The sequence below is a fragment of the Lates calcarifer genome, linkage group LG13 (assembly GCF_001640805.2).
Source record: "Lates calcarifer isolate ASB-BC8 linkage group LG13, TLL_Latcal_v3, whole genome shotgun sequence".
Taxonomy (NCBI): Eukaryota; Metazoa; Chordata; class Actinopteri; family Centropomidae; genus Lates; species Lates calcarifer.
Window position 1 is genome coordinate 1436234 of NC_066845.1, and position 26815 is coordinate 1463048.

At 38.4% G+C, this 26815-nt stretch overlaps 1 protein-coding gene and 1 long non-coding RNA gene across 4 annotated transcripts; both read right to left on the minus strand.

Annotated features, from left to right (window-relative positions):
• Positions 1 to 713: 713 nt before the first annotated feature.
• On the minus strand, positions 714 to 26736 carry tesca (tescalcin a). 3 transcript variants are annotated; one of them, XM_018661502.2, is made up of 8 exons: positions 26500 to 26736; positions 24952 to 25021; positions 24423 to 24503; positions 22771 to 22910; positions 20578 to 20639; positions 19670 to 19777; positions 19525 to 19572; positions 17511 to 19425 (listed from the first exon to the last, which is right to left on the minus strand). In XM_018661502.2, the coding sequence occupies exons 1-8, from the start codon at positions 26558 to 26560 to the stop codon at positions 19333 to 19335; spliced, it is 663 nt and encodes a 220-aa protein (XP_018517018.1). In that variant the 5' UTR covers positions 26561 to 26736; the 3' UTR covers positions 17511 to 19332. The 3 variants fall into 3 exon arrangements, with proteins under 3 accessions (XP_050931171.1, XP_050931170.1, XP_018517018.1); XM_051075214.1 differs by lacking the exons at positions 17511 to 19425; positions 19525 to 19572; positions 19670 to 19777 and adding exons at positions 714 to 800; positions 898 to 1005; XM_051075213.1 differs by lacking the exons at positions 17511 to 19425; positions 19525 to 19572 and adding an exon at positions 714 to 800.
• On the minus strand, positions 6600 to 17382 carry LOC127143193 (uncharacterized). The gene is made up of 4 exons (XR_007814443.1): positions 17200 to 17382; positions 15590 to 16038; positions 11170 to 14932; positions 6600 to 7857 (listed from the first exon to the last, which is right to left on the minus strand). It is a non-coding gene; the product is annotated as an uncharacterized LOC127143193 (long non-coding RNA).
• Positions 26737 to 26815: the final 79 nt, after the last annotated feature.

Sequence of the window (26815 nt, forward strand, 5' to 3'; positions counted from 1 at the left end):
TTTTGTTCATTAACATAATTATGTGCAAAATCTGTAATAATTCATCTTAGGGAAAGTTGAGTGGATTTTCATGGTAGAACAGTAGTGGATGGTAACACATAGTTCCAGAGGAACAGATAGAGTAAACCTATAACTATTCTGGGGCTGCAGAGGAATGGTATGTGCCTGCAGTCTCACGCTTTGAATGTTAGCCATAACAGATGACCTGTGGATTCCAGAGCAGCCAGTGAGCACTGTCTTCATCTGACATGTAAAGTTTTTGACTAAAATACAAAGAATCCTTCACATTTCATGCTGGTTACGTAAAGATTTGTAGAACAACAGGAGAATGCAGAGAGGTAGTGTGAAAGTTGATAGACATTAATAGGAGAGAAACAAGATGCAAGGAAATAATTTTCTTTGAAATGTGAAAGAATGTGAGGGACAAATATGAAATGTCCTTTGACTCAGAATATGTCCACAATCTAGTTCTTCCACTAGTTCTGCATCAGATAATTTGTCATTTGTCCAAAGATATATTAGTGCATATCAAATGTATTTGGCTAGGGACTGGAGAGTTTCTGCTAAAAACAGCAGCAACATAAACATTCCTTTACAAGAACAACTCCTTCAAGAGGTTGATCTCCCAACCTGGACTCCTTTTTAAGCCCTTTTAAAATCTATGGGTAGATGACAAAAGCTTTCATAAGTAAGTGACAAATCAAGTGTCTCGTTTTTGACCAGGTGGATCATGAAATCAGAAAAGTGCAAACCAGTTCAAAATGCTCAAATGTAATTCCTTCATAGAAATCGTCCGGGGCCTGAAATGATAAAGAGATAAACTGATCTGTTATTTTTCTGCAGATACGCAACTGTGAGACTTTCTTGTAACAGCTCAGTTGTGGTAAGTTCCCTTACCATGTGGGGCACATTTGTGCTTGCCACCTCCAACATGGCAGCATCTGCTATTGCCTTGGCACCTTCCTGCCCGATGGCTCCACTCTTTGACAGAAGCTCCTCTACTGCCTTGGATGAGAACATTAACCCTCTTTAAATCCTTGCTAGGTTTTAAACAGCATCAGTCTTAACAGCCACAGGAAGCAACTTCACAGGATGACAAATGACAATAAGAGGGGAAAAAAATGTAATAATTTAAAGTAAACAAGAAAGTAAAGTAAGTGAGGTAAATAAGTAAATTACGTAAGTAAAGTACTGGACTCCAAAACTGCACCAGCACTTAAGATTTGAAACCTGCAACCTTTGAGTTTATGGAGCTAGAACAGTGACATCAAGATTTGGCATTGAAAACAAAACCCAAACTGAAAAAGGAAACATTGGTATTAAAATATTTTTTATTGTAAAAAGTCATTTTGTAATATCCCGATATGTGATAGTAAAGTTTATAGTGTTGTGATGTGGACGCAGCGTTCACTCACCAAGACACCTTTCTACATTATTTTCCTATACATTGATTCACTGTGGTCTCCAACCTTCAAGTTGCTCTTTAACTATGTTATACTACCTCCTGCTCTCTTAAGTCTGACTCCAGTGCCAGGCTACATCATTGGCTTATTTGCATAGTGACAGCATGTATGTACGAGGGTCATTCAATAAATAAGGTGAATTTTTCGGTATAAGGACTTCTAATACAGATAGAAGCTTACTTTTTTTTTATTTTTCAACGTAGTCTCCCAGCACTGTCACACACTTTTCCCATCTGTGTACAAGCTTCCGTATTCCCTCAGCGTAAAAATCTTTGGACTGATGTCTCAGCCAGTCGCTCACAACACTTTTGACTTCATTGTCACTTTCAAACTTTGTGCCTCTCGTGAACACTTTCAAGGGACCAAACAGGTGAAAGTCCGAAGGGGCAAGGTCTGGGCTATAAGGGGGATGAGGGAGCAGTTCCCAGCCCAGCTTGTTGATGGTCTGCACCATTTGGGCTGCTGTGTGAGGCCTTGCGTTGTCATGATGCAAGATGACTCCTTTTGACTGATGACCCCTGCGTTTGTTCTTTATGTCTTTCTTGACCTGCCCTCAGCAGTTCACAGTAGTTAGCACTGTTCACAGTGCTTCCTTTTTCAAGGAATGAAATGGTGATTGGGCCTTGCATATCCCAAAAAACGGTGAGCATCACCTTCCCACTGCTCCGTCCTTCTTTAAACAATTTAGCCCACTTGTAGACATTTTTTTGGCTGAAACATGTGGCACCATACACAGTTGACATTCTCCTATGAATTTCAACGGGTTTGCACCCTTCAGCAACCAAAAACTTGATAACTGACCGCTGTTCAGTCCTGGAGCATGCTTTTTGGTCGGCCATCTTTGTTAATCGCCAAAACTCTCAAAGTTTTTTTTAATCTGCAAAAGAAATTAAATCCATGTGAAAAAAAAATTTAAAAAGTAAGCTTCTATCTGTATTAAAAGTCCTTATACCGAAAAATTCACCTTATTTATTGAATGACCCTCGTATTATGAGAATTGCGGCCAAATTTTTTTTTCAGTGGCCACTTGTGGTACTGCAATAAAAAACATTTTCCCCATAGGCCACCATTGTAAAAGAGACATTTGTAAAACTGTTGACAGGACACCTTCAGCTATAAACAAAGTCAATTGTTACTCTTTGAAATTTATATTTTAGGCCATGGAGTTTTAATCTTTGTAAAACTTCTCAAAAGCCCAGGAAAGTCATGTTTCTCTGAGTGACAGCATGGCTGTATGCGGGCACTCTACGTGCGGCCATTTTGTGTATCAGGAACGAGGATCCTTGCTATCTTACAGCAGATGCTGTGTGATGTATAAACAACTCAAAACCGAGCCTTCATTTTCACACAGTATGATATTTTAATTTGTGGTTTAGCGTTGCGTTTCAGTCACTTGTCAGCCTTTGTTCTCCAAGGTATTTAAAAAAAATTTGAGATAAGATAAGATAATCTTTTATTAGTCCCACAATGGGGAAATTTACATTGTTGCAGCAGCACAAGTGACTGAAAAGATGAAAAAGACATAAATACGAGTAAAGGCAAGATAAAAAACAAGGCTATAAAAATATACACAACAGTATAAACATGAGAATGTAATAAAAAATAATGACAGAAGAGCAATAATCACAGGACTTTATACATAGAGACAGAAATGAACTAAATACAGATATTGCACATTTGAAAATGGAATTGCACATAATGTTATAACTGATAGCAGCTGTTTTGGATTAATTAAAGTGCAGAAAAAGAAAAAAAAACCTAGTGAAAATGGTCCATGTGTGTATGTGGTGTACTAGGAGCAGTGCTGGTTGTAGAGTCTGACAGCAGCAGGAAGGAAAGACCTGCGATACCTCTCCTTCACACACTTTGGGTGAAGCAGCCTATTGCTGAAGGAGCTGCTCAGTGCTGTCAGACTGTCCTGCATGGGGTGGAGGTCGTTGTCCATCAGGAATGATCATCCTCCTCTCATCCATCACCTCCACAGGGTCAAGGGGCCCCCCCAGCACAGAGCTGGCTTTCTTGATCAGCTTGTCCAGTCTCTTCCTGTCCGCTGCTGAGATGCTGCTGCCCCAGCAGACCACTCCATAGAAGATGGCTGATGCCATAACAGTGTCATAAAAAGTCCTGAGGAGTGCTCCCTGAGGAGTGCTCCCTCCCTGTGGTGTTGTCTGTCCAGTCCAGTCTATTGTTCAGCTGAACACCCAGGTACTTATAATATGTCACCATCTCAATGTCTCTTCCCTGGATGCTCACTGGTATTGGAGCCACGACTGTTCCCTGCGGGCCCCCGTGCTGCAGACCACCATGTCAGACGTGCAGTCTCTTGTCCTCACATACTGTGGTCGGTTGGTGAGGTAATCCAGTATCCAGGATGCAAGATGCTGGTCCACCCCCATGAGTTCCAGCTTGTCCCTCAGGAGTGTGGGCTGTATGGTAAAAGCACTGGAGAAATCAAAGAACATGATTCTCACAGTGCTCCCGGGTTTATCCAGATGAGAGAGAGCTCTGTGGAGAAGGTAGATGACTGCATCATCCACCCCGATGCCAGGCTGGTAGGCAAACTGCAGCGGGTCCATTGACTGTCTCACCGAGGGCCGGAGACTGGTGAGAATCAGCCGCTCCAGGGTCTTCATTAGGTGGGATGTCAGCGCCACCGGCCTGTAGCTGTTGAAGTCCTTGGGGTGCTGCGTCTTCGGCACCAAAGTATTAATATTAACTTTGTAAGGATTCACTGATATGACAGTTTTCTTTGGGGTATTTTAAATTTGTAAGTCATTCACCTTATATGTGATAGTTTATGTGATCTGTGCAGTGTCCTATCTTTTTTTATACAGTCTATCGTGACTTCAGTTCATTAAACCTGTCATCCGTTCACATTTCATTATTTATTCAAGGCTTAAAACTGTCTCAGTGTGGTAAATCCTCATCATGCAGAAGAGCTAGTTGCGTTGATGAAGCTGGACCTGTGGTATCTCCACTTGAAGTTCCTGGGGATGCTGATCATCGCCCTCAGGCGCCAGTGGAGGACTGTTAACCTGGGACAATTAAATACATCAAGTAGAAAGGTATATTTACATTTATTTATATAGGGGAAATAAAGCTGCTTTAACTAACTAGCGTATACATATACAGGAGCATGCTCATTAGCTTGGCTATTAGATGTAGCTCATGTCCAGTTAGTAAACAGTCACAAATAAAGGAGTTTCAAATTAAGATTTTATGCACTGATGATGTGTAATGTTAAGATGTAATGCTTTTTCTTGTCACACATGACAGTTAACAGCCTATTTTCCGAGATACTCCTCTAATGTTTGGAAAATGTTCTGGTTTGGCTGTAATGTTGAGTATGTGTGCTTTAGGGTTAAATTGTTGATGAGGAATAGGTATTAGTGTATTGATCATTTTCCTGTGTATATTTTTCTTCCTTCAGGTGTCACCACCATCGCAGAGACCACCAGGCGAACCATCCCTCCATCCCTTGCCCCCCCCCCACAAAAAAACACTTACCCCGAAACCCCCCCCACCAACACAACAATATATTATTTGAATTATTTTGACATATAATCTTAAATACAAAAGCGTAACTAGAACAAAGAAAAAACAAGATCAATAAATATAAATAAAATACAGTATATAAATTGCACATGCTTGAGAAATCCCTGAAGAAAGCAAAAAAATATCATCATAACATGACCTTTCGCATTACCTTTTGCCAACACCGTCCGTTCACCCGTCAATCAACCGGAGTCCGGAGTCACGTCACGTTTTACGTAGATGATTTAAAAATTTTTTTTTTTTTTACATTTTTCACATAACCCAATCAATTACGTGTAGGCATATGGGTCTATGTTAATTATGAAATACAATTTATTTGGAAGCAGTTTGTGTTGTGTGGCCTGGCATCAGTCTATCCCTCGACCCCCTCCCCCTTGCCAACCTCTGCAGTCGCAAGTTGATCCACCGCCCCCCTCCCCCTTGCCTCTTCGGAGACATACAACCTGTACGACTCTCAGCAGCAAGTTGACGTGACGCCCCAGCACCCACTCCACTAACTTGACATGGAAATGAGCGGTAGTCTAGAAAACTGGCGAGTTTTGTTTTGAGTTTAGTTTTTTTTGTTTGTTTGTTTTTTTGAGGGTGCCCAGATTGCGCCATTGCCCATAGCAAAAACCGGCCCTGTGTGTTTTCATAGTTAAACTGTTGAGGAATAGGTAGTAGTGTATTGATCATTTTCCTTTGTATGTTTCTCTTTGATCCTCCAGGTGTCACCACTTCGTCCACAACATCATCCACAGTCGCTGAGATGTTGTCCACGATCAGACACATTGTCCATGACTTGCAGACAGTTGAAAATCAGTGACAGACTTCCCCGATTTGAAGGCATCGTCTGCGATCAGAGAGACATTGTCTGCAATCACAGAGACGTAGTCCACCATTGCAGAGATGTAGTCCAAGATCAGAGAGTCTTCGAACAATAACTGAGGCCTCCAGGTAATTCACAAACAACTTTACATTAGTTATCCAACAACTTACAATATTTTTTTTTGTTTTTTTTACACCTTTTGACATTTTTCGACAGTTTTTGACACCTCACTATAGTATGACTTTTTTTATACCATTTTTCACGCCTTACTATACTATGACGTTTTGACATATTTTTAGGCCTTACTATGACATTTTTTGACGTATTTTGATGCCTTACTATACTATGATATTTGACACTTTCTGACGACTTACTATGACATTTTTTGATGGTTTTTGACACCTTACTATACTGTGACATTTTTTGATGATTTTTGATGCCTTATTGTACTATGACATTTTTTGACATATTTTGATGCCATACTATGCTATGACAGTTTTTGACAACTTACTATACTATGACATTTTTTGATGATTTTTGATGCCTTACTATACTATGATATTTGATAGTTTTTGATGACTTACTATACTAAGACATTTTTGATGGTTTTTGATGCCTGATGGTACTATGACATTTTTTTTAATACCATTTTTAACAACTTACTATACTATGACATTTTTTGACCATTTGTGACACCTTACTATACTATGACATTTTTTGATGGTTTTTGATGCCTGATTGTACTATGACATTTTTTTGACCATCTTTGATGTCTTACTATAGACTATGACATGGATCTTGAGACAAATGAACTATCTTAAAGCAGCCATCTTACCTTTGTTTTCCACAGATACACACATATTCACACAGTCACACCTCTACAGTGTTTGTGGGTTAGGTTAGATTTTGTGTATTTTGCTATTTCAAACTACTCAAAATCCAATCCAATGTACTGTGTACATAGTTTATACTTTTCATATTGTTTATACTCTTTATACATTGTTATATATTATCTTTTTATATCTTTGCTGCTGCAACTCTGAATTTACTCAAGTAAATACTTCTGAACACTTTTGCCAGTCTGTTTAACATTATGACAATGAATATTTTTAGCCAGAAGCCACTTGTAGCCAGAGGTTAGGGTTAGGGTTACGGTTTTTTGCTACTTGTAGCCGGAGGTTAGGGTTAGGGTTAGAGGTTTCTTTAGCCTCCTCTAGCTGGAGGTTAGGGTTAGGGTTACGGTTATTAGCTTTTTTACTCTCAATTATAGATTTTGCAAGCTGCAAGTAGAGAATAGGGTTAGGGTTAGGGTTAGTCTGTTTAATATTATGACAGTGAATATTTTTAGCCAGAAACCACTTGTAGCTAGAGGTTAGGGTTAGGGTTACAGTTTTTTGCCACTTGTAGCTGGAGGTTAGGGTTAGAGGTTTCTTTAGCCTCTTCTAGCTGGAGGTTAGGGTTAGGGTTACTGTTATTAGCTTTTTTTAGTCTCAATTATAGATCTTGCAAGCTGCAAGTAGAAAATAGGGTTAGGGTTAAGGTTAGGGTCTAGGGTTAGGGTTAGGGTTAGTCTGTTTAATATTATGACAGTGAATATTTTTAGCCAGAAGCCACTTGTAGCTAGAGGTTAGGGTTAGGGTTATGTTTTTTGCCACTTGTAGCCAGAGGTTAGGGTTAGGGTTAGGGTTACAGGTTTCTTTAGCCTTATAGATTTTGCAAGTAGAGAATAGTAGGCATTCTGCATTACAAAATCATTTTTGTGATATACATTCAAAAATAGAGAAACTCAACTCAAATGTTAAGCTACAAAGCTTTATTGATTATGATCTAGACAACATTGAACAAACCACAGCAAAGATGACAGATGTTTGACCACTTGGAGACACTTTATTTTATTAAATCACCTCACATTAAATGTAGTGATGAGCACATATGAGGACAAGCGTAGTCTTACACATCTAATAACATCTTTAAGAGCATTCAATTACTTTTGTTGTCCTCTTCAGGTGATGCTGTCTTCTCCTTCTCCTCCTGCAGAGACAGAACATGTTAATCACAGAAACTGTCCAAAGCAATGTCCTGAAACTTTATTATCCCTCAAATGTCTCTGAGTACATACAACTTTTCCTATTCTTGTTGCTTGTAATGTTTCAAATTACCTCTTACATTTAAGACAGTAAGAAATTTTTTGACTGTTTTTGACACCTTACTATACTATGACAATTATTGACATCTTCCTATACTATGACATTTTTTGATATTTTTTGACCCCTTGCTATATTATGACATTTTTTGGAAATTTTTGACAATTTTTGGAATTTTTCACTATACTATGACATTTACTGATATCTTCCTATACTGAGACATTTTTGGCCAATTTTGAAGCCATACCATACTATGACATTTTTGACCATTTTTGACATCTTACCGTACTATCAAATTTTGTGATATTTTTTTACCCCTTGCTATGACATTTTTTGGAAATTTTTGACACTTTATTATACTATAACATTTTTTGACCATTTTTGACACTATAGTATACTATGACATTTTTTTTGACCATTTTTGACATCTTACCGGACTATAACATTTTTTGACGCCTTATTATACTATAACATTTTTTGACCATTTTTGACACTATAGTATGACATTTTTTGGACATTTTTGACACCTTACTATACTATGACATTTTGCGACTACCGTAATTTCCAGACTATGAGCCGCTACTTTTTTCACACGCTTTGAAACTTGCGGCTTAAACAATGATGCGGCTAATTCATAGATTTTTACGGGCTAACGAGCTTCATGCCGCAAAAACATTTAGACACCTGCGGCTTATAGACCAGTGCGGCCTGTATATGTACTTTTTTTTTTTCTTTTTAAATTTAGTGGGTCAGGTGCGCTCAATAGTCCGGAAATTACAGTATTTTTGATGCCTTACTATAACATTTTTTGACCATTTTTGACACTATAGTATACTATGACATTTTTTGGCCATTTTTAAACTATTTTTTGATGCCTTACTATACTATGACATTTTTTGACCATTTTTGACATCTTACCGTACTATAACATTTTTTGACCATTTTTGACACTACAGTATGACATTTTTTGATCCCTTGCTATATTATGACATTTTTTTGGAAATTTTTGACACCTTGTACTATGACATTTTTTGGACATTTTTGACACCTTGTACTATGACATTTTTTGGACATTTTTGACACCTTACTATACTATGACATTTTGTGACTACCGTTATTTCCGGACTATAAGCCGCTACTTTTTTCACACGCTTTGAAACTTGCGGCTTAAACAATGATGCGGCTAATTTATAGATTTTTACGGGCTAACGAGCTTCATGCCGCAAAAACATTTAGACACCTGCGGTTCATAGACAAGTGCGGCCTGTATATGTATATTTTTTTTTCTTCTTTTTAAATTTAGTGGGTGCGGCTTATAGTCAGGTGCGCTCAATCGGTATTTTTGATGCCATATCATTTTTTGACCATTTTTGACATCTTACCATACTATGACATTTAGTGACATCTTCTTACACTATGACATTTTTAGACATCTTATTATACTATGACATTTTTTGATGGATTTTGACGCCTCAATATACTTTGACATTTTTGACCCCTTGCTATATTACAATATTTTTTGGGCATTTTTGACACCTCACTATACTATGACATTTACTGACATCTTCCTATACTGAGACATTTTTTGATGCCTTACTATACTATGACATTTTTTGGCCAATTTTGAAGCCATACCATACTTTGACATTTTTGACCATTTTTGACATTTTACCGTACTATCACATTTTTTGATATTTTTTTTACCCCTTGCTATATTATGACATTTTTTTGGAAATTTTGACACCTGACTATACTGTGACATTTTTTGACCATTTTTGACATCTTAACGTACTATGACATTTACTGACATCTTACTATACTATGACATTTTTTGGCCAATTTTGAAGCCATACCATACTTTGACATTTTTGACCATTTTTGACATTTTACCATACTATCACATTTTTTGATATTTTTTTTTACCCCTTGCTATATTATGACATTTTTTTGGAAATTTTGACACCTGACTATACTGTGACATTTTTTGACCATTTTTGACATCTTAACGTACTATGACATTTACTGACATCTTCCTATACTATGACATTTTTTGATGTTTTTTGATGCCTCATTATACTATGACATTTTTAGACCATTTTTGACATCTTACCGTACTATAACATGTTTTGACGCCTTATTATACTATAACATTTTTTAACCATTTTTGACACTATAGTATGACATTTTTTGATCCCTTGCTATATAATGACATTTTTTGACCATTTTTGACACCTTGTACTATGAAATTTTTCTGACATTTTTGACACCTTACTATACTATGACATTTATTGACGCCTTACTATACTATGACCTTTTTTGGAAATTTTTGACACCTTACTATACTATGACATTTTGCGACTACCGTAATTTCCAGACTATGAGCCGCTACTTTTTTCACACGCTTTGAAACTTGCGGCTTAAACAATGATGCGGCTAATTCATAGATTTTTATGGGCTAATGAGCTTCATGCCGCAAAAACATTTAGACATCTGCGGCTTATAGACAAGTGCGGCCTGTATATGTACTTTTTTTTTTCTTTTTAAATTTAGTGGGTCAGGTGTGCTCAATAGTCCGGAAATTACGGTATTTTTGATGCCTTACTATAACATTTTTTGACCATTTTTGACATCTTACCGTACTATGACATTTTTAGACGCTTTACTATACTATGACATTTTTAAACCATTTTTGACATCTTACCGTACTATGACATTTATTGACATCTTCTTACACTATGACATTTTTCGGCCAATCTTGAAGCCATACTATACTATGACATTTTTTGACCATTTTTGACGCCTTATTATACTATAACATTTTTTGCCCATTTTTGATATTTTTGACCCTTTGCTATATTATGACATTTTTTGCCCATTTTTGACACCTTACTATACTATGATATTTATTGACATCTTCCTATGACATTTTTTGACGCTTTACTACACATTGACATTTTTTGGCCATTTTTGATGCCTTACCATACTATAACATTTTTTGACCAATTCTGATGCCTCATTATACCATGACATTTTTTTATGTCTTAACACATCATGACTTTCTTCAACAGTTTTGGATGTTTTACAACATAGTTTTTTTATTGCAGATTACTTCTATATATACTAATTTTCTGATATACTGACTATTGAACATAAACAGTTTAATGTCAGTGCAGTTGATGTAAAGCTGTTTGTGAATTACCTGGAGGCCTCGGTCCTGGTCTCAAACAACTTCCGTACGATGCACTGTACGATGGCTCTCTGCGATTGCGGACTACGTCTTCGTGATCGCAGACAATGTCTCTGAGATTATGGACAAAGTCTCTGTGATCATGGACAATGTCTTTATGATCGTGGGCGATGTCTCTGAGATCATAGACGGTGTCTCTGTGACCATCGACAATGTCTCCATGATCGCGGTCATGCCGTCGAATCGAGAAACCACAGTGTCTCTACCGATTCTTGCGCAGAGCTCTACGAAGCATGGGACAATGTCTCTGATCATGAACAACGTCTCTCTCGTCTTTGACAAGGTCTCTGCGATCATGGACAATGTCTCTGATCGTGGACGATGTCTCCCTCATCCTCAACAGTGTCTCTCCGATCGTGGACAACGTGTCAGAAATCGTAGACGATGTTGTGGACGAAGTGGTGACACCTGGAGGAAATCAAAGAGAAATATACAAAGGAAAATGATCAATACACTACTACCTATTCCTCATCAACAGTTTAACCATGAAAAAACACAGAAATATTCATTACAGCTGAACCAGAGAAGTTAACAAAACATTTCATGCCATGTTATACTAAGACATTGTCATGCCTTACTATAGTATAATATTTTCACAACATTTTTGATACTTCACTATACTACCCAACATGGTGAGGCAGATGGCCACCCACCCTGAGTCTGCTTCTGTTCAACCTCTTAAAAGAAGTTTTTTCTTGCCACTGTCGCCTAGTGCTGCTCATGGTGGGATTTGTTGGGTCTCTTTCTGTCAAATTACATAAAAGAGTACGGTCTAGACTCCATACTATACCATGACATTCTTTATGTCTTACTACATTATGACTTTTTTTTGACAGTTTTTGATGTCTTACTACTGTGATTTTTTTTTCGCACTACTTCTGAGATTACAATTTACTTTTACATTACGTCTATTAATGTAGATTACTTATGCATTGTTTTTGTATAGCAAATTACTTCTATTTATAACACTTTTCAGATATACTGAATACCGAACATAAACAGTTAAATGTCAGTGCTCTGTGTTGGACAGTTGATATAAAGCGGTTTGTGAATTACCTGGAGGCCTCTGTCCTGGTCTCAAACAACTTCCTCGCTGTACGATGGCTCTCTGCGATTGTGGACTACGTCTTTGTGATCGCGGACAATGTCTCTGAGATTATGGACAAAGTCTCTGTGATCATGGACAATGTCTTTATGATCATGGGCGATGTCTCTGAGATCATAGACGGTGTCTCTGTGACCATCGACAATGTCTCCATGATCGCGGTCATGCCGTCAAAATCGAGGAACCACAGTGTCTCTACCGATTCTTGCGCAGAGCTCTACGAAGCATGGGACAATGTCTCTGATCATGGACAACGTCTCTCTCGTCTTTGACAAAGTCTCTGAGATCATGGACAATGTCTCTGATCGTGGACGATGTCTCCCTCATCCTCAACAGTGTCTCTCCGATCGTGGACAACGTCTCAGCAATCGTAGACGATGTTGTGGACAAAGTGGTGACACCTGGAGGAAATCAAAGAGAAACATACAAAGGAAAATGATCAATACACTACTACCTATTCCTCATCAACAGTTTAACCATGAAAACACACAGAAATATTCAACATTACAGCTGAACCAGAGAACAAAACATTTCATGCCATGTTATACTAAGACATTGTCATGCTTTACTATAGTATAATATTTTCACCACATTTTTGATACTTCACTATATTACCCAACATGGTGAGGCAGATGGTTGCCCACCCTAAATCTGCTTCTGTTCAAGGTTTCTACTTCTTAAAAGAAGTTTTTTCTTGCCACTGTCACCTAGTGCTGCTCATGGTGGGATTTGTTGGGTCTCTTTCTGTCAAATTACATAAAAGAGTACGGTCTAGACTCCATACTATACCATGACATTCTTTATGTCTTACTACATTATGACTTTTTTTTTGACAGTTTTTGATGTCTTACTACTGTGATTTTTTTTCGCACTACTTCTGAGATTACAATTTACTTTACATTACGTCTATTAATGTAGATTACTTATGCATTGTTTTTGTATAGCAAATTACTTCTATTTATAACACTTTTCAGATATACTGAATACCGAACATAAACAGTTAAATGTCAGTGCTCTGTGTTGGACAGTTGATATAAAGCGGTTTGTGAATTACCTGGAGGCCTCTGTCCTGGTCTCAAACAACTTCCTCGCTGTACGATGGCTCTCTGCGATTGTGGACTACGTCTTTGTGATCGCGGACAATGTCTCTGAGATTATGGACAAAGTCTCTGTGATCATGGACAATGTCTTTATGATCGTGGGCAATGTCTCTGAGATCATAGACGGTGTCTCTGTGACCATCGACAATGTCTCCATGATCGCGGTCATGCCGTCAAATCGAGGAACCACAGTGTCTCTACCGATTCTTGCGCAGAGCTCTACGAAGCATGGGACAATGTCTCTGATCATGGACAACGTCTCTCTCGTCTTTGACAAAGTCTCTGCGATCATGGACAATGTCTCTGATCGTGGACGATGTCTCCCTCATCCTCAACAGTGTCTCTCCGATCGTGGACAACGTCTCAGCAATCGTAGACGATGTTGTGGACAAAGTGGTGACACCTGGAGGAAATCAAAGAGAAACATACAAAGGAAAATGATCAATACACTACTACCTATTCCTCATCAACAGTTTAACCATGAAAACACACAGAAATATTCAACATTACAGCTGAACCAGAGAAGTTAACAAAACATTTCATGCCATGTTATACTAAGACATTGTCATGCTTTACTATAGTATAATATTTTCACCACATTTTTGATACTTCACTATATTACCCAACATGGTGAGGCAGATGGTTGCCCACCCTAAATCTGCTTCTGTTCAAGGTTTCTACTTCTTAAAAGAAGTTTTTTCTTGCCACTGTCACCTAGTGCTGCTCATGGTGGGATTTGTTGGGTCTCTTTCTGTCAAATTACATAAAAGAGTACGGTCTAGACTCCATACTATACCATGACATTCTTTATGTCTTACTACATTATGACTTTTTTTTTGACAGTTTTTGATGTCTTACTACTGTGATTTTTTTTCGCACTACTTCTGAGATTACAATTTACTTTACATTACGTCTATTAATGTAGATTACTTATGCATTGTTTTTGTATAGCAAATTACTTCTATTTATAACACTTTTCAGATATACTGAATACCGAACATAAACAGTTAAATGTCAGTGCTCTGTGTTGGACAGTTGATATAAAGCGGTTTGTGAATTACCTGGAGGCCTCTGTCCTGGTCTCAAACAACTTCCTCGCTGTACGATGGCTCTCTGCGATTGTGGACTACGTCTTTGTGATCGCGGACAATGTCTCTGAGATTATGGACAAAGTCTCTGTGATCATGGACAATGTCTTTATGATCGTGGGCAATGTCTCTGAGATCATAGACGGTGTCTCTGTGACCATCGACAATGTCTCCATGATCGCGGTCATGCCGTCAAATCGAGGAACCACAGTGTCTCTACCGATTCTTGCGCAGAGCTCTACGAAGCATGGGACAATGTCTCTGATCATGGACAACGTCTCTCTCGTCTTTGACAAAGTCTCTGCGATCATGGACAATGTCTCTGATCGTGGACGATGTCTCCCTCATCCTCAACAGTGTCTCTCCGATCGTGGACAACGTCTCAGCAATCGTAGACGATGTTGTGGACAAAGTGGTGACACCTGGAGGAAATCAAAGAGAAACATACAAAGGAAAATGATCAATACACTACTACCTATTCCTCATCAACAGTTTAACCATGAAAACACACAGAAATATTCAACATTACAGCTGAACCAGAGAAATTAACAAAACATTTCATGCCATGTTATACTAAGACATTGTCATGCCTTACTATAGTGTAATATTTTCACAACATTTTTGATACTTCACTATACTACCCAACATGCTGAGGCAGATGGTTGCCCACCCTGAGTCTGCTTCTGTTCAAGGTTTCTACTTCTTAAAAGAAGTTTTTTCTTGCCACTGTCACCTAGTGCTGCTCATGGTGGGATTTGTTGGGTCTCTTTCTGTCAAATTACATAAAAGAGTACGGTCTAGACTCCATACTATACCATGACATTCTTTATGTCTTACTACATTATGACTTTTTTTTGACAGTTTTTGATGTCTTACTACTGTGATTTTTTTCGTACTACTTCTGAGATTACAATTTACTTTTACATTACGTCTATTACTGTAGATTACTTATGCATTGTTTTTGTATAGCAAATTACTTCTATTTATAACACTTTTCAGATATACTGAATACCGAACATAAACAGTTAAATGTCAGTGCTCTGTGTTGGACAGTTGAAATAAAGCGGTTTGTGAATTACCTGGAGGCCTCTGTCCTGGTCTCAAACAACTTCCTTGCTGTACGATGGCTCTCTGCGATTGTGGACTACGTCTTTGTGATCGCGGACAATGTCTCTGAGATTATGGACAAAGTCTCTGTGATCATGGACAATGTCTTTATGATCGTGGGCGATGTCTCTGAGATCATAGACGGTGTCTCTGTGACCATCGACAATGTCTCCATGATCGCGGTCATGCCGTCGAATCGAGGAACCACAGTGTCTCTACCGATTCTTGCGCAGAGCTCTACGAAGCATGGGACAATGTCTCTGATCATGGACAACGTCTCTCTCGTCTTTGACAAAGTCTCTGCGATCATGGACAATGTCTCTGATCGTAGACAATGTCTCCCTCATCCTCAACAGTGTCTCTCCGATCGTGGACGACATCTCAGCAATCGTAGACGATGTCGTGGACGAAATGCTGACACCTGGAGGAAATCAAAGAGAAACATACAAAGGAAAATGATCAATACACTACTACCTATTCCTCATCAACAGTTTAACCATGAAAACACACAGAAATATTCAACATTACAGCTAAACAACAACATTTGATGGCTTTACCTGCCTTACTATACTGCGATATTTGTGACGCCTTACTATACTGTGACATCTTTTTACTCAACATCATCTTGTCTCGCAAGCTGAGAGTATCATCACGCCCCTAATAGGTATTAATCATTATAGCTGACCCAGAACATTTTGCAAACATTCGAGGAGTGTTTCAGAAAATGGGCTGTTTACTGTCACATGTGACAAGAAACAAGAAAAAACTGAGACGCACAACAATCACAAGGAGATGCTTAACTACCACAATGAAACAAAAAATGATCAGGAATGGACACAGAACTATAGAGACGCAGTAAGGACGTCCACAAAGAGACAAAGAAGCTGACCATAAACAGATGTAAAACAGCCAAGCAAAGACGCAAAATTATGCATTAAGTCCACGAAAAGACACAAAATAATCACAACGACATGAAAAGCCGCCATGGACTGACTTAAAATGACTTAGCTGGAACACAAAATTACAAGGAAGCAGTGAAGTGTCTGCATAGTAACTGTAAAGAGATGCAAACGGAGTTGTAAACGCTCAAACAGACAACTACTACAGTTATTTTACCTCTGTAAGGTGCCCACAACTCATGTCAGTTCCATTAAAAAATAAGTCTAATGCTAACGCTCGCCGCTAATGCCAACGCTGACATCTAGATGTAAAGCAACTAGGTACAGACGCAATATATTACAAAATGACCAGAAATAGACACAAAACGATGATAACGACATGATAGATCGTTATAAACTGAGTTATGAATAAATAAATGCCCAGGATGGTACACAAAGTTACAAAGACGTACAAAGTGTCAGCAAAGTAAACTGTAAACTATTAAAAGACTGATTTAAACAGACTCTCAAGAGTTAGTTGTGCTTTCACCTGTCCACGTTAGGGGTCTACAACTGAGGGGCGAAACGGAAACACAAGCACACACTTACTGACGAAAAAACGACTGAAATAATGTCAAAATAATGTATTTAGAAAAGGGGCCTAATGCTAACGCTCGCCGCTAACGCTAGCTAGTTCGCCTTACCTTCTAGCCGCAGGTGTATTCAGCTTCCAGCCTCACTCATGTTCGACAAAAAAGCAGCCCCAAGCTTCTTTTAGAATCCAAACTTCTTCAGTAATCATATTCTCACAGTACTGACAAACCGAGACAACGTTTCAAATGTTGGTTTTAATCTGTTTTCTCTACTTCGTTTCTCCGCCTCTCTGCGCCCTCGGATCATGGCCAATAAAGACGCACGCATTCACTGACAACACACGCAAGCAAAAAAAAAAAAAAAAAAAAACAACAAAAAAAAAAAACACCTGTTGATCAGGTGATTCTGTTCTGCCTAGCAACCGCCTTTGATTGCTCTTATAAGACATCCACGGGGAATGTAGGATACCGACAAGATCTGGACATGGATGTATTATAAGAATATAATCACTAATAATACATCCGTGAGTGACAGTGACTGGATATTTATTGACGGGGTCTCTCGCGAGTGCAGCCCGTGAAGCTACACAGATACACACAGAGACGTAGAGAGCGCGGAGGGATACATAGATGACATGTAGAACTTGTATATCTCTTTTGTGGGACTTTTAAACTACTGTGTTTAATTGCGTTTATTTCTAACACAAATGTCATCATAGTTCCACCCCACAAAGTTGCACTTACACTTAGCATCCATGTGAAATTGTTCCTGGACATGGAAGTAGGATTCATGGCTCCTGTCCAGTTTAACATCATTTTCATAATTGATGAAGCAGAGTACCTTGTCTTTACTAGACAGGCACAGATTAATCTCTGCAGTCTGGGTACAATAAGGTGTAAGCAAAAGACTTTTTGTTGTTTGTTTGTTTTACTTTACATGTTTCGACCACCAAACCTGCAGTTCTTATCAGAGGTGTTGCAGAAACTTCCTGTCAGCTGATTGATAAACGGACATGGTCGTCCCACCTGTTACCATATAAATAAGCGGACAGGAAGCTTCAGAATCATTTCCAACGAAGACCACAGGCTTGGCAGTTGATACATATCAGTCAAAAAAAAAAAAAACAAACAAAAAAACAAAAACAAAACACCTATTGAAGCAAGTAAATCAATTTTCCACAGTTGAATGCTTTCAAACACTTTTTGTCCGTTTGTCCAGATCAATTTGGGAAAATAAGGCCCAGATTCAAAAATACAATTAAATTAAAATAAAATTAATTGTTAACGTTGTTGCTGATATGTTTTTATCCTTCAGACACAGGGGAGTTAATACAGCTTCTCTAAGGATGCACTGTCCCAAGACCACATCGTGCCCACAACATCAGCCTGCTGGTGTCTTACAACAGGTTGTCTGGTCTCCAATCCAGAAAAGTAGGATTATTTGTTGCTGTCCAAAAACACATTATTTATCATTTTCATTTTCTTCTTTCATTTATTTTTATCAGAATGTGTTTGATTTATTTTGTTCATTAACAAAATTCTGTGCAAAAAACTGTAATAATTCATCTTAGGGAAAGTTAAGTGGATTTTCAAGGTAGAACAGAGGTGGATGGTAACACACAGTCTCAGAGGAACAGATAGAGTAAACCTATAACTCTTCTGGAGCTACAGAGAATGGCTTGTGCCTGCAGTCTTACAGTTTGAACGCCACAACAGGCGACCTATGGATTCCAGAGGAGCCAGTGAGCACTGTCTTCATCTGACATGTGAAGCTTTTGACTAAAATACAAAGAATCCTTTACATTACATGCTGATTACATAAAGATTTGTAGAACAGCAGGAGAATACAGAGAGGTAGTGTTAGTTTGAAATTTGATAGAAATGAACAGGAGAGTGACAAAATATATGGAAATCATTTTCTTCTAAATGTGTGACACTTGTTACTTTTAGAATAACAATGCTTGAAAATTGAAAAATTACATGAAACAGAATTTTTAGGCTTAACAGAGAACTTTAGAAGTACATGTCCTTTTTCACAGAATACTTCAACTCTTTAGTCAAACCTGAAACTGCAACAGCAGCAGGTTGTCTCTCTAATAAAGTAGAAAAAAGTTGGATTATTTGTCTCTGTCCAAAAATACCGTAGTGCATATCAAAAGAATTTGGCTTCATTCTATTTACGGACTAGAGAATTCCTGCTAAAAACAGCAGCAACATAAACATTCCTTTACAAGAACAACTCCTTCAAGAGGTTGATCTCCCACAACGCATTGTTGTGGTGTCTACATCCAAAAAGCGAATGTGCATCCGGGACTCCATTTCAAGACCTTTTAAAATCTGTGGGCAGATGACAAAAGCTTTCAATGACAAGGTAAGTGACTAATAAAATGTCTCATTTTTTGATCAAGTGGACAATAAAGTCAGGAAAATGCAAACCTGTTCAAAATGCTCAAATGTAATTCCTTCATAGAAATCGTCCGGGGCCTGAAATGATAAAGAGATAAACTGATCTGTTATTTTTCTGCAGATACGCAACTGTGAGACTTTCTTGTAACAGCTCAGTTGTGGTAAGTTCCCTTACCATGTGGGGCACATTTGTGCTTGCCACCTCCAACATGGCAGCATCTGCTATTGCCTTGGCACCTTCCTGCCCGATGGCTCCACTCTTTGACAGAAGCTCCTCTACTGCCTTGGATGAGAACATTAACCCTCTTTAAATCCTTGCTAGGTTTTAAACAGCACAATCTTACAACAACATGAGGCAACTTTACACAGTTGCAAATGACAGCAAGAGGTGTAAAAAAAACAAAAAAACAATTCAGTCACCCTTAACATCAATGAGTCACTGTGATTACTCAACTGGTTTTGGTGAATTCATGTCAAAGGTTGTCAGAGGATTGAAACTGGCAAGACTGGTAGTTTTGAGGTTTGTGAAGTGCGAACTCACTGATGTTTAAAAAACAATTTGGATGTAATTTAAAGTCTTTGTGAGAGGGAAAAAAAAATTTGAAGTTTGTTCAAACCTGTTCAAAATGATAACAGATAATTTTTCATGGTGTTAGTAACTGAAAGGATCACTGCAGTTAAAAAAAAAACCCTTATATTCCCATATTTTTAGGTGTAAATGACTGATAAGGACAAAAATCAATCATTTACACCCAAGAACATGGAACAAAAAGGCCCTTAAACTGTTCCATGGTAATAGTATATTTAAATTAGAAAATAATTGCTATTAAGGGAGGAAGATGAAATGAATTTTGAAGTTTCACACACATTTGCCAGTTGTCACAGTTACAGTTAAAAATTAAATTTCATGTTTTTTTTACATTCATAAAATAGTGCATAAACATTTTAAATATATGTTTGCTGTAGGGGCTGTATTTATTTATTCTCACTTCAAAAATAAACAAAATATGTAATTTGGTCAGGGTGCCCAGTCTTTTGCACATAACTGTAAACTTCAGACAAAGGCAAGCATGGTTGTCTTACCTTCCTGTACTCCTCCAGAGTGATGGTGCCATCATTGTCTGTGTCGTGCATGTTGAACAGGACTGGAAAGAGAATTAATTAATTTAGTGGCTGGTCTGATTTGAGGAAATGTCCATCATGAAATCACAGGATCTTACTAATGGAGGAAGGTGTGATTAGGGGAATGTTTATGAAGATATAGAGATATGAGAGTAGAATAACTAAGCAGGTCCCCTTCAGGCCCAATCAGAACCACTACGGCTGTATAAACACACACACACCCCTTTAAAGTGGTGTAGTCCATGACAATATTTAGCAGTCTTGTAAAAATAATAATAATCAGTTTCCTAAGGCACTGTCCAATAACATTTTTACTGTGTTGTATTTCTGAACAGTCCATTGAATATTAGCTTCAATGTCAAATTGGCTCTGTTTTTTTCATAATGTTTCTGAGGTAGAAATATATCATCATAAGGGCAGAGAGAGCTGAAATAATTTATGGTTTCCCAAAATAAATTTAAAAACAATGAAATCAGGACACAACAGAGGACACCTGAGACACACAATTCAGATAAATGGCTTGCATGAAGCCAAGCCAGATGGGCCATCATCAGTCATCAGATACTATAGGAGACAGACATGGTTGTGGTGTCGTCTAGTATAATGATCTCCTGTATTGAAACCCTTGTGCTTTGGGGTTTTGTGCTATAATGTTTCTCCAGAAAATTGTTTGTACTGACAATGTGACTACCTTACTTCATACCAGGGGAGAGAATGATGAAATAATTACAATTTAAAACTTTGGTAAAATATATTACAAAAAACTGTCTCATTCCCTGCAGAGCACACTGCTTTTGTGTTCATATAAGTTTAAATTAAACCTCCATTTGTTCTACAGTTGCAAGAGTATAACACAAAATTTGTCTGAACACATCGCTTCCTGACACTAATTGTGTTAAGCAGTGCAAAACAGCACAGACCAAGAGAAAAGTATGAATACAACCATGTAAACACACGTCATTACAAGTAAAAGTCCTGTATTCAAGATTTTACTAAACTAAAGGTATAGATTTGCAAGGTGAAATAAAGGCTTCTTTCAAGTTCAAAACCTGAACAGAAGAGAATACCGCCCTAAAAAGACTAGAAGCTAATAGTTTGCATTTTAAATAATTGGAGACACAATTAGAGACACGCCCTAGAGTTCCCAAATCAGTCCACCTAACCACCTATATTGCATGGCCACAATGACCTGCTAGGAGGCCCCAAGGCAAAAAGTCATATTGTGGCCTCCCTAGCTTTCTTCAACCTGCACTCAGCACTGTCCACTCTGCAAATTTTATACACACCTTATGCCATTGAACTACCCATTAAGTACTGTATTGCACTCTATCATAATGGTTATTTAAAACAGCCCCAACTGAACACAGAAGGAGAAACATGCAACAAAGTGACACTAACTTGTTTGAATAGCATCTTTGAGCCAAGAGTCAGCTGAGGACATACCCAAATTATATCTTACCTAGAGCAGCAGAAACACTGGCCTCATGCTGTGTCAGTAAATTTGCTTTCATTTGAGTAAACACAAATTTACTCAGGAGTGTGTACAATGTTTCGTTCAGTATCTAGTGTCTACTGAAATGGATATAAATGGGGGGGCCCTTAGGGAGGGTTTCAACATAGTGCAGGGCCAGTCTTAAGTTCCAGCCTTGCTAACAGGTGATTGAGGTGTAGGAAGTCACAAATCACACAAGGCAGGTTGAATGGAAAAAGACCACACCAAAACCATAAACTACAACACATCATCTGGAAATAACTCACAGACGAGATAGACATAAAACCTGAAAATAATCTGAAGGTATGAATGGTGTCTGGGGCTGAATTTAGGTCCTGACTCTGTGGCTACTACCATTCAACTTATGACAGTTGGGGTTGTGAAGTTGCTGTTCTGGCTACGTTCCCAGCCAAGTCGTGAATACCTACGAGTCTTTCCAATGTGAAAGCTGACATGCAATGAGTAATTTTGGTGCCCACACATACAGCTATGCATTGCCACACTGTTTGGTCCTAACTGAAATAAGATATCTGCATCATTGATTTGTTATCTAGGATCTTTTAGTATTTTGTAACTGAGACAGACATGAAAGGTGTAAGCAGTAAAGTCCTTGAGAGCTGCACATGTGGAATTGTTATTAAAAATAGAGGAAAGTTACTTACAGCGAAGCTTTTCCTTTCTCATAGTTTCCCTCTCCTCTTCCGTTGTTTTCAAAGTTGGAGGGCGGAAGTGGGACATGACCATGAGGAACTGCTCGAAGCCAATCTCCTCGAAGGAGCCCACCTCATTCTGATGCTGGTTCCTAGGTCACAGACAGAAGAAATAAAATTTTAGGAATGATGAATTAAAATTCAACCATTGTGGGTTTTTGAAAGTCTACACCAACCCCTGTCTCTTTTCAAGTTCTCAAGTTGTGAACAGTTCAGTTTTTCTTATTCTGCATATTCTATTTTTGTTAAATAAAGTTTACTGATGTATTTTTGCATTTGGCCCCTTTATGTGCGCGTGATTTGGACAGTCCATCTTGTGGTTTGTTTGTTAGCCTAGTCTTTCCAAATCATGAGGACCAGCTGATAAAATGTCAACAACTGTCTCTTCATAGCAATAAAACCTTCCATCTGTCCATCGTTGTTTCCTTTAGTAAATGGATGGATTACGTATTTTGTTTTCACAAACTGCACCACAATTCTTTTGAATGAACACTGAAACCAACATTATCGGCCATGCTGATGCATTATTAGTATTTTCTACCTCTCATGTTTGAATAGCATTGATTTCATTTAACTAAACAAACAGAAGTGAAGTACTAAACTTTGAGAGTTTAATTAGACCTTTCTAAACATTTCTAGGGTTAAAGCAAAACTCTCAATTTAAAACTAATGTTACTCAAATCCTTGCACAATAAGAGTGACTCACTGCAGATATTTAGTGGGTGGAACCACTTGTGTCTGTAAATATAACCTGCCGACAGCAGCCAGTTAGCTTAGCTTGGCACAAAGACTGGGCTCCTTGCAGGACTGCAAAGGAGCTGCAGACAGGTTTATCTGATGCAGGACTAGTGGCGCACCACTCCATTGTGCAAGCCAGGGTTGTTTTGGAAACAAGCACTGTAGACAGATGGCATTAAAACTGAGCTCATTAGCAACAATCACCAAAGGTGTGTTTGAAGAAAAAATGAGCAGCATTTGATAGAGAGAACAATTATCCAAAGCACATCTCAAAATCCATCATGACATAGTTCAAGAGATACAGTTTTTTGGAAACTTTCAGAAAGGCCCTCGCAGTCCTCTGATTTGAACATTATTAAAACCTGCTGTGTGTAAGACTGGCTAAAGAATCTCAGAACTTGAAATAATCTGCAGGAAGAGTGTGTGAAAATTCCTAAATCAAGAATAGCAAGACTCTTAGCTGGCTACTGAATGCATTTGTAAGCTGTGATATCTAACAAAGGAGGGGTTGCACCAAGTTGTGACACTTCATAATTATTGAAGTTTAATATTTTGTTGTTGTTGTTGTTTTAAAAAAGAATTTTAAGTTAAAGTAAAGTAAAAGTGCATTAAAGAAATATGTAAAGAAAGATTTTTGCTGTGTGTTTGCTGCAGGGGTTGATTTGACTTCTTTTCACCTCAGAAATCAACATAATATGGAATTAGCCTGGGGGTACCCAAACTTTTGCATAAAATTATTAACAGCGGTTTTGGTGTTTTGAATATATTCAAAATAATATTATGATAGTGCTAATAATATTAACTGAAATGACCATTAGCCATAGGGCTAACAGGCAAAGAGTGTGGTATAATTTGACTGTACCCACCTTTTATCGAAGAATGCTCCAATAATTTGCCTTCTGATTGGATTGTTGGCGAGGGCTGGTATGTTTTCCAAGTTTTCTCTACTGTAGTGCGACAAGAGAAAGTCCATTATCATAAAACAGACACTACAGTACAGTACATGCTTTGACAGATTTAAAAACTGCTGAACGTTATTTATGGGAAGTAACATAAACAGTATCTCTGTCTCAAGGTTAACTGCCATGCACATTTGTTCCCGGTTTCTTTTTAAAGGGAAAGAACTTGTGCTCTATCACCAGCAGCATGCCACTTTGGCGCGCGTGTGTGTGTGTGTACAGTATGTGTCAGCTGTGTGTGTGCCTGATGCATCGATATATTGTACATTCCTGCGCTTGCATTAGTTCAGCCTGTGTGTGTCACCATATGTTGCTTGTTCGTGTCTGTCCCACAATTCATCACTACAGCCACGCTGCAGGAAGTATTTCATCTTCTGCTAAGGCCCAATAGTTTCCATTAAAAATGAGCAGGTATTCTTTTATCTTTACATTTTACCTTATAGTCTCTTCATTTCCACTCAGCTGCTCGAATCGTTTGTGGAGGTTTTTGATCTGCTCCACTGAAACTGAAAAGAAGCAAATGCCAACAATGTGAATGAGTGACAGTGATACACCCATTACTCCACACCTATCAACAGCCATGTCTAACATGCAATTAAACAGCATCAAACAAATGATTAGTCTTACTAAATGATACAGTCAGACATTTTCTGGATTTCCTTCTGATTGTAATACACTGAATTTAATTATACTGTGACATTTTCATCAACTGACTGGGTGCAGCTCTACTATCAGTCTAATGGCAAAGCAAACACTCTGTGCAGAAGTATGATTGCCTTTTTATGCCATTTCAAAGGGTTTCTTGAATCATTAACACACTGTGTGGACTACTGGCCACACACTGAAAGGTTTAAACATCACAATCTGGCTCTCCCTGATCCCATATCAAGACAGGTTTGGCATTTTTAATTGTTTTGGTACACACTTGTGTTTCTTCTGACCTTTTTTTCCCTTCCGTGGAGGCTGCTTAATGGATGTTTGCAGTAGAAACTGTAGCTACTGGGTGCGGGGTGAAGAACATACACTGAGACAGATTGCAGCCTTATGTAGAAACAAGTTTGTTGGTCAGAGTGGGTGGTGTGATGATTACATGCACAGGATCAACAGATGCAGAGGCAGCATACAATTAACCACAATTACATGGACCAATTAGCCAAATACAAAAGAAAACAACAACCGGATCTGTGTATGTAGTTAGTCCAGTGAAACATTTCAGTGTTTCACTGGACTAACATAAATTTAATAAACATAAATCCCTAAGTATCTCCCACTGAGCCCAGAGAGGAATGGGGTCACAGCCCCACCTTGAGAAGACAAAGGCAATAAAGAGTTCAAAGTCTCACCTGTATATTATCAATAAAATCGGCCTAGTCTGGGATACAAACTTCATGCATGCCACTACATGCAGAAGTTCCACATCAGGATCCTGCCCGGTCTAAGATTAGATTTACACAGATCTCTCGTTTCTGTCTGCTTTTTGTTTAATTTCTTTACAGTTTTTCTCCAGCCACAAATTGGAGTTTATGAAGTCAGATGAGGTGTTTTACAGCTCTTGGACCCAATAGGACTAGAATCCAGTTAATGTTATCGTCTGTAAACTATCACCACAAATAACTGCAGATACAAAAAACTGTAAAACACAAGATAATTTGACTCATTCGGGCGGTTTATTAAAATGTTGTGTAATGGTAGTTTGGTCACACAAAGTACCGGGTGTTGCGCTACACCACAAATGGTTAAATGTGAAGCTGTGAGCAGTTGGTGGCGTTTACATTATTTGATTTCACCTCGATTATTGATCTCAGCAGGACTTTTAATTAATACTGTATCTGTATCACCTTTTATTTCCGTGACATCGAATTTGTCACTGCCACCAGACTTTTGCGCCTTGAAACGGAACGACTGAACACAAGCAGCGTCGTAAACACAATGAGCAGTTCTGTACTTTCTTTTCAAACGTCTCTAGTGGATTTGTCCTACTTACATCCGGTTTTATCCATAAGGTCCTGGTACTTGTGTTCGGAACGCGTCTGCGAAGCTCCCATCGTTGCTGTTCCACCGGTGCGTCAAGGCGCACAGTCTGGTCCGACTGGCTCAACTTTTCTGCGCCGCTGCTGCTTTATCGCGCTGCTATCGGCAGGTCAATGGAACTGTAGTCTGCTGCAGGCGCCCTGGAAACATCTGGCATCCTCAAGGTCCTAAATCCATACAACCGGTGGATAAATGACCTGCTGTTTTCCTGTTTCTCGTCAGTGTTTTGCAGTAAATCGGGTCAGTATTGTGCATTCAAATAATAAAGT